Source organism: Vipera ursinii, assembly GCF_947247035.1.
Source record: "Vipera ursinii genome assembly, chromosome: 5".
NCBI classification, from domain to species: domain Eukaryota; kingdom Metazoa; phylum Chordata; class Lepidosauria; order Squamata; family Viperidae; genus Vipera; species Vipera ursinii.
The window spans coordinates 25,714,618-25,740,250 of NC_139518.1; the positions used below are offsets into that span (position 1 = coordinate 25,714,618).

Here is a 25,633-nt window from a genome sequence, read left to right on the forward strand (position 1 = left end):
GGACTCAGGGCGGTGTACAGGGCAAATACAATAAAAATACAATATACAAAAGTTAAAAAAAATAAATAATGCAGCCCAATTCCAATAAAATTAATACAATAATATTAAAATACCCCAAACCCATCAGACCAGGCCGGCTTATTCAAATAAGTATGTTTTTAGGTCACGTTGGAAGGAGCGAAGATCGGGAGCCATCCGGAGCTCAACCGGTAAACGGTTCCAAAGGTCTGGCGCGCCCACAGAGAATACCCTCCCCCTGGGGGTCGCCAGTTGACACTCTTTGACTGACGGCACCCTAAGGAGGCCCTCTCTGTGGGAGCGCACCGGATGAAGGGAAGTTGATGCCGGCAGCAGGTACTCCCGTAAGTAATCCAGACCCATGCCATTTAGGACTTTATAGGTCATTACCAGCACCTTGAATCTTACCCAGAGGGCAACCGGAAGTCAATGCAGCTCGCGGAGTAGAGGTGTTACATGGGAGTATTGGGAAACAGTATAGGAATATGTAAGCAATGTTTTAAATGGGCCAAATCTTACCAGATTTTTTTTTAAAAAATTGCAAGATTTCAGCATTCTTGCCTGAAATCTCACAAGATCTATTGATGATGCAGCAATCCTGGGCTATACAAACAGAGGCATAAAATCACACAAAGTATTAGTACCACTTTATAAAACTCTAGTAAGACCACACTGGAATACTGCAACCAATTTTGGTCACCATACTACAAAAAAGATGTTGAGACTTTAGAAAAAGTTCAGAGAAGAGCAACTAAAATGATCAAAGGCCTAGATACTAAAACATATGAAGAATGCAGGATTTGGGCTTGGCTAGTCTAAAGAAAAGAAGAAACGGGTGACATGATAGCAGTATTCCAAAATTTGAGGGACAGCCACAAAGAGGGGCTCAAATTATTCTCCAAAGCACCAGAGGGCAGGACAAGAAACAATGGTTGGAAACTGACCAAAGAAAGAAGCAACTTGACAGTGAGGACAATTAACCAGTGGAACAGCTTGCCTTCAGAAATTGTGGGCGCTCCATCACTGGAGGTTTTTAAGAAGAGACTAGAGAGTCATTAGTCTGAAATGGTATAGATTCTCCTGTTTGAGCAGGGAACTGGACTGGAAGGCCTCCAAGGTCCCATTCTATTCTATTCTATTCTATTCTATTCTATTCTATTCTATTCTATTCTATTCTATTCTATTCTATTCTAATGTCAAGCCTCTAGTAGATATATGAATTGAAAGTAATTTTTTGCAGACGTGAATTTGACTGAGTTCTCTTTACCAAGACTTACTAAGGTGAATGTTAGTACTGAAGCAACAACTCCAAAAATTGAATGACCGACTCTAGAATCAACATATTTCCATGTATTAGGAATCTGAGACCTGAGTCTTTCTTTCATAGCCTTAAAACTATTAACTACATAGAAGAGGCAGATATTTTAACTAACAGACTGAAAGTTGGCAGTTATTCTTTATTTGTGCTATTTGATTTCTTATCTGACAATGAAACCTAATCAACTCCAAACAAGATAAACTTAGTTTAACATACTGAATTCTGAAAACATCATCTGTTTGAGCATTTTGAGACTGTGGCAAATTATATTATTGTTTGTACCTGCAGCATTAGTGGGAGGAGGAGTTTTAAAAGTTCGTCATCAGCTGGTCTTATTTTTTCCAAGACATCCAGGATCCACGTTAAATATTCATGTCTTTCAAGCATTCCTTCCTTAATGAATTTTAGAAATATATGTAAAGAAATTCCCAAATCCAACAGAAAACAACTACATCACTGCTTCATTGCTTAAGATGTCATTTAAGAATAAATGCAACAAAATTTAATGTCACAAAACTGACATAAACATTTGAACATTTTAGATAAATTACAAAACAATTTTAAAATTTAAAATTAATAGTTGGATACCAGTAACCTAAAGATGTGAAATGACTGCACAGAATCATTATCATCCTCCAGTATCAACTGAATTCTTCCTGTGATGGTGCTAATGAAACCAAAACCTTACCATTCACAAACAAGAATCAGAAGAGCAAGCCAATAGATTTACTTCGGTGAAATGCAATGGTCAGAGATCAGCATTAAGCAAAACAACACCCAAATGGTTGGGAGAATGAATGAAGCTGAGTGATTGAACAAGGAAGAAAATAGAAAAGGCAGAGTTTTTTGTTTAAAAAGAGCAGAATGCTCTTGTAGTCTGATTTTTCATTTCTTACTTACACTGGAAAAATATTTTATGCACTTACTGATATAAGTGTAGCTAAACATGGAGTGGCCATACTAAATGGGAACAGAATGCTCTCTTCTGACAGGAGGCAGAAAAAATGTAGGGAGAACAAATGGACTAAATGTTTGAAAGTCTGAATAGAAGTCTTCTACAATTTGTTGTGTAAAACTACCAGCTGTAGTATATTTTAACTGTTCTCTCCTTGGCAAAGCCTAAGTGTGTATCCAAAATGTGGTAAAAATGTGCTAAACAAGTTCTATACTTCCCTTTTCTGGGAAAGAATATGAAAGGATGGAATTTCTGGATAATTCTACAGAGGTACATCTTTCTCCAAATATACACGGTTTATTTAGTCTACAACTAGTATAGTTTTCTTTTTCATTAAAGATGCACAGTCTTGGCATTTCTGATGTTTTTTAATATCATTATGTATCAATTAACAGCATTTATCCTCACTTAACAACTCTAATTGGGACCAGAATTTCTACCACTAAATGAAACGTCATGTGACCACGTCGCTTAGTGAAAGCAGTTTTGTTGGTCCCAGTTGCAGTTGCTAGGCCAGGACCATGCCATGTTAGCTGAAGACCTCACACTTCTCCTGTCCTGCTATGCTGGTTTCCACTTAAACTCTGCCCCCATCTACCTGCCCCCAACTCTGCCTTTTGACCATCCTGTGCTCCTGCACCTCTGCCATCCCAGCTGTCTTCACCATCTTCCTTCTCCTGCTGCTAAGGTGTGCCTAGCCAGGCCTTTCAGCAAGCAGCAAGAGAGTACAGAGTGGCGAGGGTACAGGATGGAGTGCAGGGCTGTAGAGATGGCAGAAGCCAAGATGGCAGGGGAAACAGGGCAGGGCAGTCAACTGAGGGCAGCCAACTGAGCAGAGATGGGAGGGAGTTAAGTGGATAGAAGTTGAAGCACACATTGTGATTGTAAATGCAGGTGGGCTGCCAAGCACCTGAATTCTAATCAACTGACCATGAGAGCATTGCAATAGCCATAACTTTGAGGACAAGTGATCAATATCATTTGTTCAGCACTACCATAAGTTTCAACAGTCACTGAATGAATGGTCATAAAGTGAGGACTGATTAAAGCAGTAAATTCATATTTCTTTTGCAGTTGTTTAATTTTGAATCATCTGACTAATAGGTCTTCACTGAATATGTTTAACACACGTGTTTTTCACTATAACCTGACATTCCTTATAGCTGCTCACATAAATATATATGCAGATATAAATAATTCGTGGTCACGGCAGTGATTCTGATCATTGCATGAGATGATGAATGACATACGGTAAATGCAAATCTGTAATGTTGCTGTTGCTACTATTGTTATTTAGCATTACTTTAAATTCTACATTTCTTCATCCTGGATATTTCAAATGTAACAATAAAAGGACTATTTAGCTGGAAATAAGACTGGCTTTAATTACTAGTATTTAACATATTTAATATAATCAGACACTAAACACATTATGAGCAAGGAGACTGAAAGCAAACTAGAATCACACTGTACTGCTTTATAGAACTTCATCCTGCTTCGTTATAAATAAAGGTTACCTGGAACATATAAAATGCCAACTTTTCATTATATTCCCACTGCTTCAGAGCTTGTTCCACCTCACGAGGCACAACTACAGAATTTTTGCCTTGGCTTGTGGTCATGTGATAAAATTCTGCAATTTTTACCAATTGTTCTCTTAGGTACCTGGTAGAAATTTGAGTCCATTCTATAGAGACACAAATTAAGTAATCATTGACATTCATTTTTCCTCAATGACAAAACTGGGCCAAAAAATTCATCACAATTTGATTTATACTCAAGTGACCTGTCACAAACCCATAATCTTCAAAACAGTGATCAGTGGGAGATCTACCAAAATTCAGTTTGAATGACTTTTAGCATGACAGTCTCTTTACTGCAGTGATTTCAAAGAATGCAAGCTGGTACTGAAGTTTGCTAAAGGACGTCTATTCTGCAAATGTCTTATTTTCATGGATCACATTTATGTTTTTTGAGCAAGGAGAAATCAATTGTACTTTGATATGAATCAGGTTTGATAATTCATGTGAGAATAAAAATTGTTCTTCAAGCATTTCCATGTAAGTATCCAGTCATCAACTGAAAATAATTTGCATCACTTTGGGAAATTAAATCCAGAATTGATTATGGGCTTTACATAAAAAGACTCTTAATGTAAAATAAGTGACTACCTTTAAAATTAATATTAATTCTTCTCTCACTCTGGAGGAGTCTTCATCTGATTCTAACACAAACCCTACAGACTTCAGAGCATGATTATCTTTTGCAATATTTCAACAGTTGAATCCAAGGAGAGATTCTAAGCCCTCACAAGAGCAGATGCCCCTGAAACTGTGAGAAATTGTTCAGTTACAGGGAACATATATTTATCTCCCTCACACACAGAGATCTGCTTAGGAACCAGTCTTTGCTCCTGAACACAGAGTAGACCTGAAGGCTGGAGCTTTAAGGCAGAGGCATACAATGCTGAAACAAATTTCATTTTGCATTTGGAAACATGAATATCTTCATTTATGATCCATTAGGCTGCTGAACAGTGACAACTGGCTGCCCATTGCTTAGAAATTTACCCCTGGATTTTCCTAGGTTTCTATAGCTATTCACTTTCCACCATCTTGTGGCTATTATCTGAGCTACAAAACTGCCATTAGGTAGCAACAGGAAGACCCAGATTACCTGATATTTGCAATCCAGATCATTTTACTGGATTCAAATTATACATTTGAGAGCAACTAAGTGTACAGTTTTCAGAAAAGGACAGCAACACAACTTTGAGTAGCATATTATTTTAAGATTCTATTTCAGTGTTAACACTATGTATTTTGATTGCTTAAACCCCAGTGATATGAACTCAGGTGACAAGAGATGTGGAGCAATCCATTTTAATATTCAAGATAACATCCATTCCAACAAAACAACGTCAATTCTTCTTCTCCTCCTTATCTGTATCTTTCTTACTGTATTTCTCAAATCAGCTTCCATCTACACATCATGTACTATAAAAGGAGAATGCAGCTCAGGAACGCTGAATCTTTTCCAAAATGCAGTTTTAATCCCCAAACATATTTTAAACCAAAGGTACTCCTTTTATCTAATACATAACATGTAAGGTAAGGTAAAGGTAAAGTTTCCCCCACATATGCGTGCTAGTCGTTTCCAACTCTAGGGGCCGGTGCTCATCTCTGTTTCAAAGCCGAAGAGCCAGCGCTTGTCCGAGGACGTCTCCATGGTCATGTGGCTGGCATGACTAGACACCAAAGGCGTACGGAACGCTGTTACCTTCCCATTGTAGTGGTCCCTATTTTTCTACTTGCATTTTTACATGCTTTCAAACTGCTAGGTTGGCAGAAGCTGGGACGAGTAACAGGAGCTTACTCTGTTACGCAGCACTCGGGATTCCACCCGCCAAACTGCCGACCTTCTGATCGACAAGCTCAGCATCCTAACCCACTGAGCCACCACGTCCCTTCTACATAACATGTAGTTACATTTAAATACACCATTTTGATTTCATTGCACAGAGTTTAAAGCTAGATGTTGTTCACTAAAATACATGATAGCTGAGCTTAAGATTTCTACAGAGTCAAATGCTTCAGAAATGACCTTTACAAAACTTATTTTTCAGCTATTTTGACACAGCTTTTATTAGCTGAAGATCACACATCTGTGCGGTATATTGAGAGGGACATATTCCTCAAACCAATGTGTAGAGGCAAAACAAATCACAAAATTTATTTTATTTGCATAATTTAAGTGAAATTAAATATACTTAAGATATTTGTCTCTGCATAGTTACTGATTTTCCCCTTCTGTAACATGAAAAGTTGCAATTTGGAATAATCTTTTAGAGCTTCTTGATTATCTGCAACACTTTGGGAAATGATTATGTCTTGGTGACTAAATTGCTTCTATTTCCTACAAGCCAGAAATTCACTTTTTTTCCAGCCTACATTTTCCATAAAAATGATATGTAAAAATGATAAGTTTCACATTTCCATTTCTTTAGAGATATAATGATACATACTTTCTTTATTCTTTCAAGAGATATTATAGAAATAAACTAAGAGAATCATTTCAATAGATAACAGATATTTCAGAATGGAATCCTCCATCGCTATCAAAGATTTATGCAGTACTGCATTAGAGTTACAGATGGAACATGCCAAAGGGAAAAATATTCAAATCAAACTGTCAACATATCATCTTTACAGCAAAACTCTATTTCCTGCTGACTACTGAGTGAGCCTTTCTATTTTCATAATCCATGCCTCTGAGATACTCACTGAGATCAACATATTACAGAGCAGATATGAAACAGTTCTAGATATAAAATGATGCCTCTGGGCATTCAAGAAAATAAATTAGTCTTATTACATCTATAGATCAGTCAATAAAGTATCTCTGAAATTTAATGTGACAGCTATTTAAAAAAAACTAGAATTCATTTCATTTGCTATATCAATAAACATGCCACAGTACATTGTACGTTGTATTCTGGCATTTTACTTAGTGCTGTAAGTACCAGATTTATTTACTTCACCAAAAATATCACTTGAAGTCAAAGTCACCAAATAGAGACTGTCATACTTTGGTCATGTCATGAGAGCTGTCTCACTTGAAAAGTCAATCATGCTGGAAAAAGGAAAAGGGGCCACTGTTTGGACACTATAAAAGATGACATTGAGATGACCATGGCAGATCTGAAGGAGGTGGGATGAGACAGAGGGGCATGGAGAGTGTTGATCCATAGAGTGGCCAAGGATCGGCCATGACTGAAAGGCTGACAACGACAATGAAATAAGTACTAGAAGATTCTCTGGTTTAGTTAACAAAACCTAAGGCACAATTTGGCTTCTTTTCAGCTTAGTATGATGGATATCATAACATTACATGCCAAAGGGAACACTATGGCTTTTTCAACAACCCATGATTTAAATATTGGTTTAGCATAAATACAGCAGCAAAGCTACCCACTTCATCAGAGACAAGGAATACATTGCATTATTCTTCTCCAGATATTTTAGGAGCTATACTTCAACACCTCTGGAGAGCATAAGGTTGAAAAACTATTTTACACACCAACAGACAAGTAGGAAGACAAAAGTCTATAATATAAAAGTATTTGAAAAGAATTATTGAGTGAGGCAGGTTTAATTAGGCATCCTGAACATGCCACATCAACAGTTAAGTAAGGGAAACTCTTATCTATATGCATGTTTGTAATGAAATGCAACGAAGCACCTCTTATTGAGTGAATGCCCCCCCAAAACAGAATAGGTTAGTATGCAAGAATGAATCTACTTTGTAGAAAAATAAAGGTATAAACATCTTTAAAGTAACAGCAACAATCAGAATATTTTTTTAAAAGCTAAATGCCAGTATGATGTATTTCTACTGTGGGGTTTGGATTATGCATTTTTTACTTTAAACTTTCCAAATTACTCTTAAAAAGGAAAAGTGCTTTGCATAAGAAGTTAAAGAATTTTACTGTGAGGTGAGCTCTCAAGGTTAGTATGGAAAAAGCTAGTGAAAACAAGTCCCTTGAATGAACTTGGCAGAATATCATTCTTCAGAAGCCACATTTAAACAAATGGGGAAAAATCTGAAAGAATTCTGAATATAAGTTGACTAAAAATACAAGTTTTCAAGTGAAAAGGTATAGAAAGTTATATTATCTTTGTAAATTTTGCTAGCAAGATACGAGAGCTATAGTGTACACTCGCTATAGCTGTATTTCCTTCCATTTTTTACCCCATTCCCTTAAATTATTTGACTTATTTTTTACTACGTTTCTTGACTCCAAATAATGTTTACCCCAAAGGAAGTAGCATGATAGGGATGTATTATCTACAAATATCAATATTTTAAATAAAAGGCGTTCTCCATTTGGGAAATTGAATCTACAGTTACTAAATTTCTAGTTAAAATAGTGGTAACTACCATTCTTGAAAACCCGGCGGTATTAATGATGTACATACTGTAAAAACCAAAAGTCATTTAATAGATACAGCCTACTTGTCTAGAATCTGCTCAAATTTATCATTTAGAACAGGAAGAAAGCAGTTAATACATTTTTCTCTGTAGGTCATTAATCATGCTTTTGCTTTATTTCTGCTCTTGTACTAAAAATTCAAATATGTTTTCATTGATCAATAATGAGAACCTAAAGGAAATGGAAGCTTGTTTTGTCATTTTCTGATACAACAAGCTTATGATTCTTGGTTTTTTGAACTGCACTGACACCTACTGTAGTTTATGAAGCATACAGGATAAAGTGAAGCTTATCAACTTATACCCTCCGTTCAATAGTGCAACCTCACAACAGTACAAAAAGGTACATTAATGATGCAAAGATATTTCATTCAGCTTTTATTACCAAGATTTGGATCAGCTGCCTGGCGTTTCTTAATTTTAGCTTCAGAGATGGCTGAGTAGTAGGCACAAGTCATTTTTATCAACCATGCTGCTCGCAAGAGTGGCACCGAATATCTTGCTAAATAAGCAAAAACATCTTCCTTTTTGCTGAGAATTGGGACCTAAGTTTGAAAAAAAAGAGGAATAATTTTAAAAAATGGCTACAATACTCTAAACCTGTTAGATGACAAATTGTAAAATTTTATTCAACTACAGAGATGTAGGAATAACTGAATGATATGTAGAAAAAAATAATGACAGTAATTAGAGAAAGTAAGCTAGTGACTACTGGTACCAGATTAGTCAAATTTTTGCTCTTTGGTATGTCAAAAATAATTTATAGGTTCAAATAATACAGAGTTAACCTGGATCAAATGAAATTATCTATTATTTCCATTAAAACCTGCTTGATTTTAAATTTGTGAGCTTAAAACACACTTGCTGGCAAAATCAATATTTTATTCATTGATCAAACATTTTTTTCAAATAATATTGAATAGCCATAATAGCTATAATATGCTGCTTCTGAAAATGCTTGAGGCAAAATATGGTAAACTTATATATTATGTCACAATGACTACTCTTACATCTAAATGTAATTAACAGCTCCCATCAATGCCAATCCTTAAAATGCCATGTTTCTTAAAGATGCAAGCCCAAAAGTGTTGCATCTAAGCCCTGTGAAAAAAAGATCAGTTCCACTAATGCAGACTTGGTAAACACTCCTAAGAGAAATTTAGGCTTGATCTTAACAATATCTAAAAATGAGTAACAAGAAATAGATTTTATCAGATTTCCTGAAATATTGAAAAGTCAGCTTCCTCCACTCTTGTGTTTAGGACTCCTGTTATTTTCAAACACTTCCTTTTTAGTTTACACACAGTGTGCCTGCTTTAGTCTGAAACAATACAAGCAAGTCAGCACCTAAAGTTGTGGATTCTTAGTGAAAGACAAAATTCTAACATAATTTTCTCAGAGTTAGCAACAAGAGGTTTCATGCAGCTATACATTTTATGAGTTTTTACTCTTTTTATTATCTCTGAGGACTCATGCAAGCTTCAGTATCTGTTTGTGCAATATACCATAGTTACTTACAACTCACTGGAGGATGAGGTGTCATTATTTTCCACTGCATTTCAGCGTAGGCAATAAAAGGGTCACAGCAGTTATTGTTGCCATTATGTACAAGCCAATCATAACTGTGAAAATCCAGAAGTCTGCTCTAATACATATCCAATACATATCCCAGTAGCTACATCTGTCTACAGCTGGCACAGAGTCAAAACTTGATTCCTTGGCCACTTGTTGCCAGCATTTGTAACATTGGCCAGATAAAGTACTCATTTATCAGTCATTCTCTCCTGCTCCAGCTCGTACACCCCTTAGTCACCTTGACCAGTGACTAAACTTAGCATTTTAAACATCTGCCCAAACTGACACTACTCTGCACTATCTCACATGAGCAAAAATGATTGGTGGTTGTTCTTCCACCAATCAAGGGAAATCAAGGAGAAAAATCCACCAATCCCTTTCCTTAAATCTCTTGCAAGAAGTAATTAAGGTATCATTCATCGCACAATAGCAATAGGAACAAAATTGTTCTGTCCACCAAGTGTCATAAGTAATACATTGCACAAGCAGCTGTAGAAACTTGCATGAGTCCTCAGAAATCATTTATGCGGCCATCCTTTTCAGTTGGCTTAGCATCAGCTCATACATAAGAAAGAAGACACCAAAAAAAATTGAGAAAAGGAGATGAAAAAAACAATAGAGATTTTTAGAGGTAAAAACTAAAACAAGAACTCTTGAAATTTCCTTTCCCAAATAGCTTTCCCAAATAGATAATAAACCTTCAAAATAGCAATAGCACTTAGATTTATATACCGCTTCACAGTGTTTTACAGCCCTCACTAAGCGGTTTACAGAATCAACACATTGCCCCCAACAATCTGAGTCCTCAGTTTACCGACCTCAGAAGGATGGAAGGCTGAGTCAACCATGAGCCAGTGAGAATCGAACTGACGAATTGCTGGCAGCCGGCAGTCAGCAGAAGTAGCCTGCAGTACTGCATTCTACCCACTGTGCCACCATGGCTTACCTTTTTTGCTAGCAAAGTCAGAGGTTTATTTCCTGCCAAATCTGCAAACCAAGTATGAATTGCACTCTGGGAACGAGCAGTAACTAGCCAGTAATTGTCTTTAGCATTTATTTGCAATTTCTTCTTTCCTGTATCCTGGAATGTATTAAGTTTTAACTTTTCTGCCAATATGCTGCTAAAATAAGCACCAATCTGATAAGGGGGAAAAACAAAAACATAATAAGCATTTTCTAAAACTTGAAATATATACAATGTCTCGGATTAAAGAGATCAAGTGTACTTTAAGTATTATCTTCATAAGATTAGCTTCTAAATTCTCTATTGTAGTCATCAGAAACTTGATAATATGAATAACTAAAATGGTCTCCCATTATGTTTCAGGTATAGATATTATGGATATAAAAGTTATTGACTCTGAATATTAAAGTATCTCTTAAGTTATAATAAAAATAAACTTTATTATTAAAGGATATTTGCAGTTAAAGAACCTGTCCAGAAAAGACAAATGTTAAATTTGAATCCTATGACATTTTCTTTTTTCACACTTAATTAAAAATCTTTTGTAAAAGTAGATACTTGATCAGCATATCGAGGGCTCATTTCAGAAAAATGAAGCCTAATCAATATATCCAGATGTTTTGATTCAAACTGAAGAAGAAGGCACTCACAGCATTAGGAAATCAACATTTTGACCCTGCATGCATTCACCTATGTGTCTATAACTTACAGGTTACACAAATTTTCTGTCTAAAAAATAAAAAAAAATGAAGACACACATTACCAAATCAATAAAGAAGGTATTGTAAAACAGCATACAAAATTAGAAATTCTTTAGAGGAAGCAATTTTTAGTTGCAAAAATCGCTTACCTTTGATGGGTTAATAACAATATTTCTAGCAGACCCATGTTCATCTCCTGAGAAAGCTGGCTGATTACTGAAACCTTGTTTTACATTCACAGCAGTTAGCTCATCCTGCAAATAAAGTATAATGTTAACTTAGTTTTGCAGCAGTTCCAAATTTTAGTGAGATTAGATTCTCACTAAGGAATTAAAACTTCTGTTGTGCTATGTGTAAGATATAATTTCACGCTTTCTTTGCAAATGCAAATCTGTTTATGAATTTTTGTTACAAATATTTCATACACAATTCTCTTATATTATCTAAAAATAATTAAAATTTGATAGTTATCAAAGTCATCTAAATACTTTAAAAAATCTAGACGATTTCACACCTTAATGATACAATCTCTGGATTCTTAAACATATAGGTAATCATTTCTTCCACTACTTCTTGTTTTACCCTAAAATAATATCAGGGAAAAGCCAGTTTAATGTAGCAATTAAGGCATCAGGCTAGAAACGTAGTGAACCATGAGGTCTTAGTCACACTTTAGACATGAAGCTGGCTGGGTGACCTTGGGCCAATCATTTTGTCTCAGTCCTAGGAAGGAAGCAGTGACAAACCACTTCTGGGGGGGGGGGGGGAAACTTGCAAAGAAAAATGCAGGAACTCATCCAGGCAGTCTCTAAGAACTGAACATGATTGAATAGAAGAAGAAAAAAATCAAAGATCTTATCTAGATTGGCATTTAAGAATGAGACAATTTATGGATAATACAAAAAAACCCTGCTGTTATATTTGAGTATTTTGGTTTACTCTGTTATTTTTCAGTTAGTTCATTCAGCTCTTTCAGTCAGCATTTTACATTACAGAAACAAATCATTAGACAACCTAGGGTGTAATTGGTTGTGGTTGTGATTCAGGTGACACTGAAGGCACAGGTAAACTCTCAAGGGGTCTCAACAGCTCTTAGAGAAGGTGCTAATGACCAGATGACTCCAAAGAAATACAATCTTTCCATTCCCCCTCCCCCACCATTCTATCAGAAACTATCCTTCCCTCCCCCCACCATCAGAATTGATGAAGCTTCTTGGGTGAGAAACGAAACATTTTCTTCTTCTTCCTCAAAGAAAAAACAGTCCAGTTGCCTTTTGAGAAAAACAACAATCCACCTTTGAGACACCTGTGACCTGGATGACTGAGAACTTCCACAGAGGTTTAGATTTCTAGTTTTAGTTAATTTAGTTAAGACTAAAGCTAGCCTTTTTTGCTGTTTCAGGAAACAAAAAAGCTCTGGACTTCAACAGAGATCTAAATTTCAAATCCTGGTCATTAGTTTTGAAGTTAACTCATTTCAACAGTGAAGATTAACCAGCCTTCTGTTTAAACAATAGCACAGCTGTACAGATGAGACTGGGATCCACTGTAACCCATCTGAACTTCTAATTAAAAGATGTAGACATAATTTTGAAGATATCCTTATATATCCTTCTTATACCATATCCATCAGTGGTACAAGACCTTCCATATGCATAAGCTTGCAAAAATCTAACAGAGACCATGTGCAAATAAAGTGAAAACTATATACCATGTCACAGCTTAACATTTAAAATATTTCTGCCACATCAACTTTCCATTGAAATTAACTCCTATTTACAAATCAATAAATCATCATCATATGTTTCCTAAGTTTCTGTCTTGCATATACAGTACTAGCTACTAGGTAGAAGAGTAATGAATCAAACAGTGCATATCAGAAAAGTATAGCATTTTTCCCAGTTCAAAAAAAGTATATCAGGCCCATTTAAAGGGCAAGAGATAGAAACTAATGCTATATTTTAATGTATTTTCTAAGCCATAAAATATGTACTATGTTATATAAACAAATGGCAGAACTTTATTGAAAAACAAAAATTTAATCCTATGAACAAGTTCAACTATGTAATTTCAAAATGCATATAAGGATTTTTTTTTTGAGCCAACGTAGACACATCCTTCTGATTAAATAAAGCCAGCACACTAAGTCTCTAAATGCATAGGGATACTTTTGAACAAAAAAATGTTCTTTGTGCCTACAGGCTTGTAATCGCAGCACTTCCCTGAAAAATGTGTGTTCAACCTTAACGTTTGCAAGAAAAAAGCCCATACTGTTTGTCTTTGTTGTACTACTACATTATCAAATGTACACAGTTCCTGATTCAGAACATGAACCTGATGAACAGCTTCAAAGAACAGCAACCACAAAGCATTCAATTGATTTGCACCTTAGATCTTATTTTTATCCAAGAACTGGCTGTTCTCTGTTGGGAAAAGTAAATTTTTCTAACCATAGATACACAGATAAATTTTAGAAATAAATCAGGAACAGCCGACGTAAAATATTGTAATAAAAGTGTTCTATCAGAATAGGTATCTCTAACATGAATTCTGTCCACCATTCAATCATCTACAAGTAGACCTTGACTTATAACCAATCATTTAGTGACTATTTGAAGTTTTCATTTAGTGACCATCTGGAAAATGTGACTTATGAAAGTTTTTCATATTTACAATTGCTGCACTACCCCCATTTTATCACATGATAAAAATTCAGGCTCTTGGCAACTGGCATGTATTTATAATGGTTCCAGTGTCCCAAGGTCATGTGATCATCTTTTGTGACCTTCTGACAAGCAAAATCAATGGAGAAGCCAGATGCACTTAACAACTGTGTTACTAACTTAACTGCAATGATTCACTTAAAAACTGTGACAAAAAAAGGTCATAAAATGGCGCAAAATTCACTTAACAACTATCTCAGTTAGCCACAGAAATTTTGGGCTCAGTTGTGGTGTCAAGTCAATGGCTACTTGCAGTTCCTGCATCCTTGGCCTTGCTGTATAGAACATGATATTCACCAATTGCATTTTTATTCTTTTAATACTTCATGAGAGCCTAGCTTCATTATCCAGAAGTATTGGGATTACAACTCCCAATGTATCCAGCCAATATGGCCTAAAGGTTTAATGGCAATCTATCTTATTGATCTGGTTAGGTGCTTTAGGGGTTATTAGAGTTATTCAGCAATTAAAACCAGCTGCCAAACAGCAATGATACAGACATGACATAGTGACCTAGTTTATTCCTCAAATTAAATCACAATTGGCTGGGTTCATATACTGCCCTAAGCCATGAACAAAAATTCACAAATGATAGTGGTTGGACTCACAGAAGACAACGTGACAAAACTAAGCAAACTATAATTTGCCATGATCTAGGAACCCATTCTCTGTCTCCAAGTATAGGACAATCTCCCCTTTTATAGTTGCTCTTCTTCTGCTTCTTCACTAGAGCTACAAATTAAGATTACACTCACAAGGAAATGATGGTTTAAAAGGACCAAGGTTAAACAAAATGTGTTCACATTCCATGGGAAAAAATGTTTCAAAGGTGGTTCCATGCATTGAGATAATAAGATCCCTGATTCATTTTCACTTGTAAAAATCTATGTGATTGCTAAAAGTCAACACCACTAATCTCACATAATCAATCAAATCCTCACTGGAATCTGGACAAAATCATAACCTGCATTTAAACTACCTGTGAAAGAGAGCACAACCACATATTCTAATAAATTGTTTCTACTTTAGGATGCAATCTGTAGAATTACAGATACAATACACAATCAGAATCTGCAAACTATTTGGAACCATTCTACCTTTAGATCCCATTGGTAATTTTCAGTTCTGATTTTTTTACATCTTGTAAACAATTTACAGTGTTTATCCCCAAATTTAATTTTCCTGAATTGTCTTTATTCCATTGAATTTGTCATTTCAGTAGTCTTGACAGACAGAATCACACATTGCTTTCAGAGAGCAACCACTGTTCAGTGCACAACTGTACAGAGGACCTGAATAGCCTGAATTACAACAGTTTTTATACAAAGGAGGATTTTTTTTCCTCTTTTCAAGCTTTTACACTTGGAAATTATTGGCAGACAATTAAAGGAAAACTGAACTGTAACTCCCTGACATTCTACATATCCCAAACAACAAATGCATATTTATTCTGAAAAAGCCTTGAGGAAATCTATTGGATTTATTCACTATAAATACTGCTTGGTCTTACACCCAATTCTTTAAAAGAAAAAGAAAAGTGATTCTTTTATAGTTTTGCACATTTTCATTTAGTGTACCAGAAAGGGGGGAAAAAGAACGTAAAAATTAGAATTACTCAAAGGAGACAATGAGTTCCATACATAATTTTTGCAACAGCAACCTTCCCACACTTCTTGAAATCTGTATTATCTGTATTATCTTTTCTATCCCAAGTCAACATTTATGAACTAATTTTCACAGGACATGCTTTGATTGCCAGAAAGGATAGATTCCCTTATATTGTAATAGCATTTCTCTGTGAGGAAACCTGGGCATCAAATTATTCAGATTTCTTGCTTTGAATCCAGATGTGGATAATTACAAGTTCAATGTACGGTAATTTATTTCATTTTAATCCATAATCAGGAATGATATTAAATCCAAACTCATTCAATTCTTAATAATACCATTAAATTAAGTATTGTGTTCAGTAAGAAAAAGCATGGAGCCAGTTATTTTGATTCTGAATGTTTATATAATATTGAAAAATAGAATACTCTAAACCTATAAATTCTAAATTAAAGAACCAGTTATTCATAATGTTAATTTTAAAAAAGACAAAAGTGAACCAAAAAATTATTTAGTAGAAGAGAAGGGGGGAAGCTATTTTCCCAGCATTAAGCTAGGGCAGGGGTAGGCAACCTTGGCTCTTTTATGACTCATGGACTTCAACTCCCAGAATTCCTGAGTCAGCATAGCTGAGCTAGGGATATGAAAAGATTCTGAAATGCATATAAATATTGCCAGTCTTGTCATAGTATCACAAATTGGGGGAAAAAATCTATTCTATTGACCTTCTGCTTGATGATATATTCTATAAGTACTAGACAGGACTGAGATAAGAGAAATAGCATAGCCCATAATATGTATGCTTTATATTATGACTATTTCCCCTGATGATTGTATGAAGCTACATAAAGCCAGACAAACAAGCACTGTACACATTCTGTGTAACATTCTGTGGTACACATTGGGGTACCTAAAATAGGTAACACATCAGTGCTACTCACTATGACTAGCACTGATTACATTACCTAGTTTGTATAATGAAACATCTGCAAGAAAATAGCCAAGCTCAGAGAGCACCAAGGACCCCTCGTTTCAACCCTGAGCTACAAATATTCTCCTTTAAAGGTGTAACAGTCAGAAAGGTTTATCTATTGGATGAAAGTTAGAACTATCCATCATTAAATTAATATAGACTTTGTATAAGAACTTGCTAGGATGCACCCATCTGACTTTTTCTGTGTAGTTCAAGCCCAAACACTTCCCCAGTATAATTCCATCATATTCATAAATATTCACAGGAACTTTCAGATAAAATAGTAAAAGGTGTACAATAAGGTCTAAAATGGTTTCACCAACCTTAGTTATACATAATTAAGAACTGTGCAAAGACTACCATATTCACTTGGAGGGTCAAATACAATAGTGCAAAAGCAGCTCCCTCCCTCCTAGGCAGTCAACAGGCTAGAATTTATCTAGAAGTCTGTTCACAGTGCCCATTTAGCCCAAGGCTACAAATCATCCAATGCTCATAAAGATCTGTTCATTCCACATCTCTAGAGAGATAAAGCAGGTTGGTATTCTTTATAAGGATGACATTCCTCACTATGACAGCTCTCCTATTCCTATTTCATGTTACACCTTCTCCAATAGCTTCCAAGCAAGATTGCAATTTAGGTAGCAATGTGTTTTCCTTTTTGAACAAAACTTTGTTGGTGAAGTTGACCTGGTGAAATTGTCCTAGGGTTTTGTAGAAGTTTTTGAATCAAAATGGATCCAACTGCCTCATCTTTGATAAGTAAAGTTTTATCCAAATTGTTCCCCATTAGGTCCAAGTTCAAACTTTGTCCCAAGTTTTAGGACCACCCTAGTAAGGATCACATTAAGCACATACAACCTTTTCAAGAGACTAGAATCAATTTCAACTAATACAGCAGTTTCAAGAGTTGGACCCCTTTTACATTATGACTAAGAGATTCTTCAGGGAAGCTTTTACAATTGCAGTTAATTTCAGTACTATTTTAATGGCATGTTTTTATGCAAAAAGAAAGAAAAAGAGAAAGTGGCAAGGTCAGTCAAATGTTTATATACTGCATGAAGAACTAGCCCTACACAAACTATATTAAAAGTAATACTTTAATTTATAATATTGCACAACTATATGTGTAATTTTATTTATTGCTATGCATCAACTTTTGGGAATCTATTGGCAGAAAGGCAGACCAAAAAATACATACAAAACTTTTCTTGTTCTAGAAAATTACTGCAATAAATTAACACACCAGCTCAGCATATTAGAAAGGGTTATACGATATGTTGTATATCCAGTGTATGCTCAAGGCACAAAAGCAATGATTTAATAATAACAATAACAATAACAATGGAAGGTACCTTGGAGGTCATCTAGTCCAACCCCCTGCTCAGGCAGGAAACCCTATACCATTTCAGACAAGTGGCTGTCCAGTCTCTTCTTAAAAACGTCCAGTGTTTTAGATATTTTGGTTATTAAATTTTATTTATTTATTTATTTATTTTATTAGTTGAATTTATATACCGCCCTATTCCCGAAGGACTCCGGGCGGTTCACAGGGCAAGTTAAAAACAATACAAAAGAGAGAATAAAATTAAATTAAATTAATACAGCCCACAATTAAGATAACATTAAAAATTAAAATTTAAAATTAATTTGATTTAATTTGATTTAATTTAATTTAATTAATATAATTTAAAATCCCTCAGTCCAGGCCAGACAATTCAAACAACCAGGTTTTTAAGTCCCGGTGAAACGAGCGAAGGTCGGTGGCAGTCCGAAGCTCCATTGGCAGTTCATTCCAATTTTAAGATATAATGTGGTTTGTTTGGTTTGGCTTAAATTATCAAGTAAATTTAGCCATTGTGGTTATTAACCATTGACTCTAGCTTAATGTGATGCTTAAGTCTAACCAATAGTTGTATCTTCAGCAAAGTATGATTAAGTTAAGTATCACATAACTGTCTAGATGCATGCATTACACCATTCAAAACTGAACAAAGCACATTATAGCTTAATAGGTTGCCTGGATTCAGCCAATATATGCAAAATTCAAGGTGCTGGTGATGATCTATAAAGCCCTAAATGGCATGGGTCCGGATTACCTTAGGGAGCACCTGCTGCCAGCATCAGCTTCCCATCGTCCTGTGCGCGCCCACAGGGAGGGCCTCCTTAGGGTTCCGCCGGTTAGAGATTGCCGGCGGGTGATTCCCAGGGGGAGGGCGTTCTCTGAGTGTGCCCGCCCTTTGGAATGAACTGCCAATGGAGCTTCGGACTGCCACCGACCTTCGCTCGTTTCACCGGGACTTAAAAACCTGGTTGTTTGAATTGTCTGGCCTGGACTGAGGGATTTTAAATTATATTAATTAAATTAAATTAAATCAAATTAAATCAAATTAATTTTAAATTTTAATTTTTAATGTTATCTTAATTGTGGGCTGTATTAATTTAATTTAATTTTATTCTCTCTTTTGTATTGTTTTTAACTTGCCCTGTGAACCGCCCGGAGTCCTTCGGGAATAGGGCGGTATATAAATTCAACTAATAAAATAAATAAATAAATAAATAAATAAATAAATAAATAAATAAAATTTAATAACCAAAATATCTAAAACACTGGACGTTTTTGGTTAGACTTAAGCATCACATTAAGCTAGAGTCAATGGTTAATAACCACAATGGCTAAATTTACTTGATAATTTAAGCCAAACCAAACAAACCACATTATATCTTAAAATTGTTTCAAAACTCAAGTCTAATGTATTACATCAGATTAATTTGGAATTCTGGAAGTTTATATTTACATCATCAATACATAGAGAGTGTATTAAATAGGAATCAAGGGAATTCAAGCCCATAAAACCACAGCTGAATTGAAATCTCTACAAAGAAAGTTGCTAGGTCAGGGGTAGGCAACCTCGGCTCTTTTATGACTCATGGACTTCAACTCCCAGAATTCCTGAGTCAGCTGACTCAGGAATTCTGGGAGTTGAAGTCCATGAGTCATAAAAGAGCCGAGGTTGCCTACCCCTGTGCTAGGTCAATGATTATTGTTTCAGGCATAATCAAAACATGAAATATATTTCCATACCAAAGATTCTAAGTTGTATTTCTTTAAGTCATCCTGAATCTATTTTAAGAAGATAGATGGCATGAAAATATGGTACATACTTATATACATTAAATTATAGGATAGGAGTGAGATTCATTAGAATGCAGAGCCCAGCAGTACAAATATCAGTTTCCTAAGGTATACCCAGAGAACAATGCCTAGTTTAAGTTTTTTAAATGGTAGTAAACAATATACTGATGACATATTACATAGAACACAAAATTGTTCTATAAATTGATAGATGTTGGAACAATCGATTTTTCTTACATAACATGAGACAAAAGTTATTAAAAATCTGAAAAATAAAATGAAAAATAAACTTATTTTTTTCACATTTCACGTGGGTATTTTTAATAACAGAAAGACTGGAGAGATAAATAAAGATCTTTAGTATTATAATTCTAAAGTGTTTTGGAAAACGTGAACTATAAAATAGAATCAAGATTTCTCCACAGCTCACAGTACTTTCCAGCCTATCTTAGCAAATGCTAAGACAAAGATGACATTTTCTTTCTTTATCTTACTTTTCTTTTTCTTTCTTTGCCCTTTTTATTCTTTTTTTTCTATTTGTCTTCCTCTCTCTCAATTTAGTTTAAATTACTATTGTAATTTAAATATTTTTAAATAAAAAAGTAGGTGTGATTTACCATAACATAAACATCACTGTAAACGATAAATATATTATATACCCCATTCTTAAATCAGCTGCTGACTAGAGTTCTGCGCACTTTTCCCTTTCCTTTTGGATTAACTTCTCTAGACCAGCGTTTCCCAACCTTAGGAACTTGAAGATGCGTGGACTGAAGTTGAAGTCCACGCATCTTCAAGTTCCTAAGGTTGGGAAACGCTGCTCTAGACCATGCTAGCTGAGGAATTCTGGGAGTTGAAGTCCAAAAGTCCAAAAGTTGCAAAGATTGGAGACTCCTGCTCTAGACCCAGTACTTAGCTTATTTCCAGCATAGTCCTAGGAAAGAGGCAATGACAAACCACTTGTGAAAAACACCGCCAAGGAAATTGCAGAGGCCTTTCCAGGCAGTCACCAGGAGTCAACACTGAAATGAAGGCACCAAAAGTAATTCTTTATAGTGCCCCTGTATATACATTTATTGTTTACAACTATTTCCTATAGGAATTATATGAGAGTTTCAAACTACATAAGAGTTGCACCAATAGCACAAAATTCCTAGTATAACGTCCATTTCTAAAAAGTATTAAAACAGATTTTACTTGGATTCATCCAATATGATGAAGTGTAAACTATGATTAAGTAACCAGCCAAAACATGTTGGAACATGTTGACTGAACCAGACCATCGGGATAAGACATAATTGTTGCTTGCTTCTTTTGGCTTAGCATGCATGAATACTGACAGCGTTGATTGTTAACTATGGTTAGCTATAGTTCTCCTGTGGGCCAAACACAGTCCTTTTATGGGAATGGTCATAACAAAGCAAGAAACGGTCTGCCAACATTACAGCCAGACTACTAAGGCCTCCAACATAATACAGTTAAAGGAGCCCTTAATTTATCAGTTTCTTAGTAACTTGCAACTTTAACCTACAGAGACAGAAATTAGTGGCAACTGAGTAGCAGGTGAGTTAAGGAATCCCTTGACAAATTGTACTGAGCATTATAACAACTTTCCTTCCCCCCCCACCCCCCAGCAATTATATTAATTACACAGTGCCATAACGTCATGGTTACAACCCAGTGCCACTAGCTGGAACAATACATGCAAAGTACCAGTGTTTTGAAAGTCATCTGATTTGGGGTGGCTAGTGACTAAGAGAAGTGATCAAATGTCAAGTCACTGGTCCACAGGCAATGTCTGCCAGAAAAGCACCGTTTAAGAAAAGCTCGGGAATCCGGGGAAGGGAAGGGAAGGGAAGAGAAGCCGTTTCCACCTGCTAGGGGGAGGGGTGGCTTCAGTCACCCGGGGTTCAAGACTAGCCCGGGGTTTGTTTAGGTGCGTAAAACGCAAGTCAGGGTTGTGGAGGAGGGGAAGCGCCCTTTTCTTTTCTAGCTGATGTCTTTCAAAAGTTTGGGGGGGGGAAGGAAGTGCACCGAAAAGAGACGAAGAGGAGGGGGCGGGTATCTAACACACAGCCCCGGAGTGCGTCAGGGCCCGGCGCGCAAGCATATCACTCCCCCCCACATACACACACAATAACTCAACGCTACGAAATCTCTCAGGGTCCGCAACAGCCTTGCGAGGAACTCCGCTCTGAAGCTGGCAGGCGCCTCCTCCTCCTCCTCCTCCTCCTTCAACCCACCTAGCCTGCTTTCCCTTCCCCCGATCAGGTGGTCGCCAGGCAAACTTCTCCCCCGGACCAGGTGTGTGCGACGGACACACAGGAGCTTACCTCCTTCTGCTTGGGGTCTTGAGGATAGACGTCGGGCGGCCCCAAACGGGACCGTTTGAGAGGTCTCTGCTCATAGCTCAGGAGCCCGAAGGCGGCCATGATCTCTCATGTTAGCCGGCGAAATGAATGAGAGAGAGAGAGAGAGGAGTTGGAGATGGAGCAGCCTCTGAGCACCAGGGAGCAGCACTTGGCTGGCAGACAGACAGACTCCCCCCCTCCACCCCCCCCCCGGGTCTGGCTCTTTTCCTACGTGGGAGACATACATAGATACGTACGCGGGGAGAGCAAAGGGCGGCTTAGGATGCGGCAGGATGGCAACCCAGCCCGCCCACAGAGGCAAATGTCACACCCCCACACGCGCAGACAAACATCCCTGGAAAGCTGAGAGACGGCGAGGGTGGCGGTGGGTGACAAAAAGGATCAAGCGCCGGGGTGAAATTGGATAGAGAGGCCAGGGAGAAAAGAGCCCTGCACTCGCCCTTCCCAGAAGAGACGAATCCTTCCTTCCCAATACTTGCAGGGTTTGTTCCTTCTCTTGCCCTAGGCCAAATTTCACAGAGAGATTTTTAAAGGCTTTTTTTTAAAAAAAATAATAACATGGATGTAGTTCCCATGACAGCAGACACCGCTCACTGTCTTTGCCCCAGTAACTCATGAGGTTTCAAAGTTCCAAGTTCAAATGTCCTCCACACAAAATCGGGTACCTCAGATCTAAAGTAGGTTATGAACCCCACTTTCATGTCCGGTATTGCTAGCGTGGGCTAAGTGAAATCCCACTTCTCCTATAAACTGGCATCCATCTGTTCAGTCCTTTCCAAAGACCTGAGATAGGCAGACTTTGTTGCTTGATAATATTAAGGGTGTATTGCTATAATTATTTCAGAATCAAGGAGTAACAGTGCAAAAAATAAAAATAATCACTCACATCTTTGACTTATATTTTTGTAAATTCAGATGCCAGTCAGGAAGCTAGGAGTTATCCATATAACATAATTATAATGAACAAAAGTGGGGAAGCACATATATAGTTAATACGGGTGAAATATTTAATACAAGTAAAAATGTATTTAATTTGCTTGTATTCCACATAATACACCAATAAATAAAGCAGTGCCTTTGCAATAATTTACCTATTTTGATCATTATATTTCTATATTTTATTTTATTTGAATTATTTCCTTGATCCTGCTATCCAGGTATATTGCCACATATACAAAAAATACTCTTTTCTTTGTTATATCTGGTTTGCTGTATTCTAGATGGCGATCAGCCTGTATGCAAAAGTCCCACAACTTAACATCCCCATTTCAACCATTTTCTTAATTTTGTCATCATACTACATTTAAGAATCTCAGAAATTATATTTTTGCATAGATGCCAATGGAATAAAGTGGCTACACTGTTGTAACATCATTTATCACTAGGCTGAGCAATTTTGCTACATCTACTAAATATGTGATTTGTTTTCATTTTTTTCTTTACAACTTCTGCTATGTTGCTTGGTATGAAAAGTAAGGTCCAGCACCTATGCAGGAAAACTAAGTGCACAGGTATAGAATAGGCAGTAACTAAGTCAAGAGCAGTGACTGTGAGAGAGAACTAGATGTCCTAGTGGACCACCACCCTAGATGTCCTAGTGGACCACCACCCTAGATGTCCTAGTGGACCACCAGTGAGGCAGCAGTGTGCTGCAGCTGCAAAAAAGTCAATGAACTCCTATGCCACCTCAACAGAGGGATAGCATCAAGATCACAAAAAGCGATAATACCACTATATACTGCATTAGTGGAGCCAGACTTGAAATACTGCATCCAATTCTGGACACCATGATACAAAACAAATGCTAGGCCTCTGGAAAAAGTGCAGAGAAGAAGAACAAAGACGATGAAGCATCTGGAGGTTAAACCATACAATGAAAAGTTAAGAGAACTAAGGTATGTCTAGCCTAAAGAAGAAAATGATTAGGGGTGAGTTGATAGCACTCTTAACAATACTTAAGAAGGGTCAACTTATTCTCCAAAACACCTGAGGGCAGGACAGGAAGCAATGGGTGGAAGCTTGTCAAAGAGAGATCCAATCTGGAACTAAGGAGAAATTTCCTAACAGTGAGAACAATTAATCAATGGAACAGCTTGGCTCCCAGAATTGTGGGTGCTCCATCACTGGAAGTTTTCAAGAAAAGATTGACCATGAAAATACTACTTTCATCTAAGATATTCAGGATAGTTTCAACTTTAGAAATACATGAGCAAGCAAAAATAAATTAAAGCAGCAGAATAAAGTCTGTTGGGACCATTGGTAATCTCTTCTAGAATTCTTGCTCCAAGGGGCAGAAGTAGAACAAGCAGGGAGAAATTTCAGATAAATGTATAAGAAAATTATTAATGGCAAGAACAGCTTACCTCTGCAACAGAAGACAACATCAGGAGCTGGTTGTATATGCATCACTAGAAGCATTTAGAAGACTAAATAGCTACCATTCATGAATGTTTCAGGTCCATCATATTTTACTTTTTGCTCCATTAAGTAGGTCATCTGACAGGGTTTGGGCATCTTTTTGACTTTATTTATCTGTGATTTTCAGTTGTCTCACACTGCTCCACTGCAAATCACCTCTCGCAGCTTCTTCCTGGTCATCCATAGATTAATTTGAACACACATTACAAGGGCACCATTTCAAAATTAGTTTTCTGTGCCAGCATCCATTTTTATAGCCGTTTTAAAGTAACACAGAAAGCAGCAACTTTGGTTTGTGTTTCCCTCTGGGCTCAGTTACTTTACAATATTCCATTCAGAGGGTCTCTTAAGGAAAGAGTGGGCCTGGGTCATGAGTAATCATGAGGCAAAACATGTTTTAGGAATTATACCCGGATACATAGTATACTGTTGCAGGAGGAACAATTATATTCACTGGAAAAATCATATTTATTTGCTGCTCCAACATTCTTTTTCCATTTGGAAAAACTGAGCTGCAGACTAAACTGAAAGCAAGATATACAGTGTTGCAAGCAGGGAACATACAATCTTGCAAAAGACCACTTCAGTTCTTCTCAGTCCATAACTGACGGCGGGACTGCAACAGATAAAAGCATATCGCCTTGGGAAAAGCAAACACCAGCCATTTAATTATAATTAAAAATAAATCTCTTCAGGATGCAGAAGTCTTGAAATTATGCAAGGGGGTACCCCTAATTCTACACTCCAGATACACTCAAGAAATATTTTTTTTTATTTTTTTTATTTTTTTTTAAATTTTAATTCCATTTATATCCCGCCCTTCTCCGAAGACTCAGGGCGGCTTACAAGCTTAGCAGTAGCATCAAGATACCCAGTAAGGT

The 25,633-nt window shown here is 36.6% G+C and overlaps 1 protein-coding gene across 1 annotated transcript in view; it reads right to left on the reverse strand.

The window, feature by feature from the left end:
- The window catches only part of MED12L (mediator complex subunit 12L), a gene marked incomplete at its 5' end in the record, with an annotated part of 179,382 nt that extends 156,988 nt beyond the window's left edge, over positions 1-22,394 (reverse strand). Inside the window, 6 exons of the mRNA XM_083364939.1 lie at positions 1,619-1,729; positions 3,809-3,978; positions 8,668-8,827; positions 10,804-10,995; positions 11,672-11,776; positions 22,296-22,394. Of these exons, the coding sequence (XP_083221065.1) occupies positions 1,619-1,729; positions 3,809-3,978; positions 8,668-8,827; positions 10,804-10,995; positions 11,672-11,776; positions 22,296-22,394 (837 nt within the window). The remainder of the gene's footprint in view (positions 1-1,618; positions 1,730-3,808; positions 3,979-8,667; positions 8,828-10,803; positions 10,996-11,671; positions 11,777-22,295) is intronic.
- Positions 22,395-25,633: the final 3,239 nt, after the last annotated feature.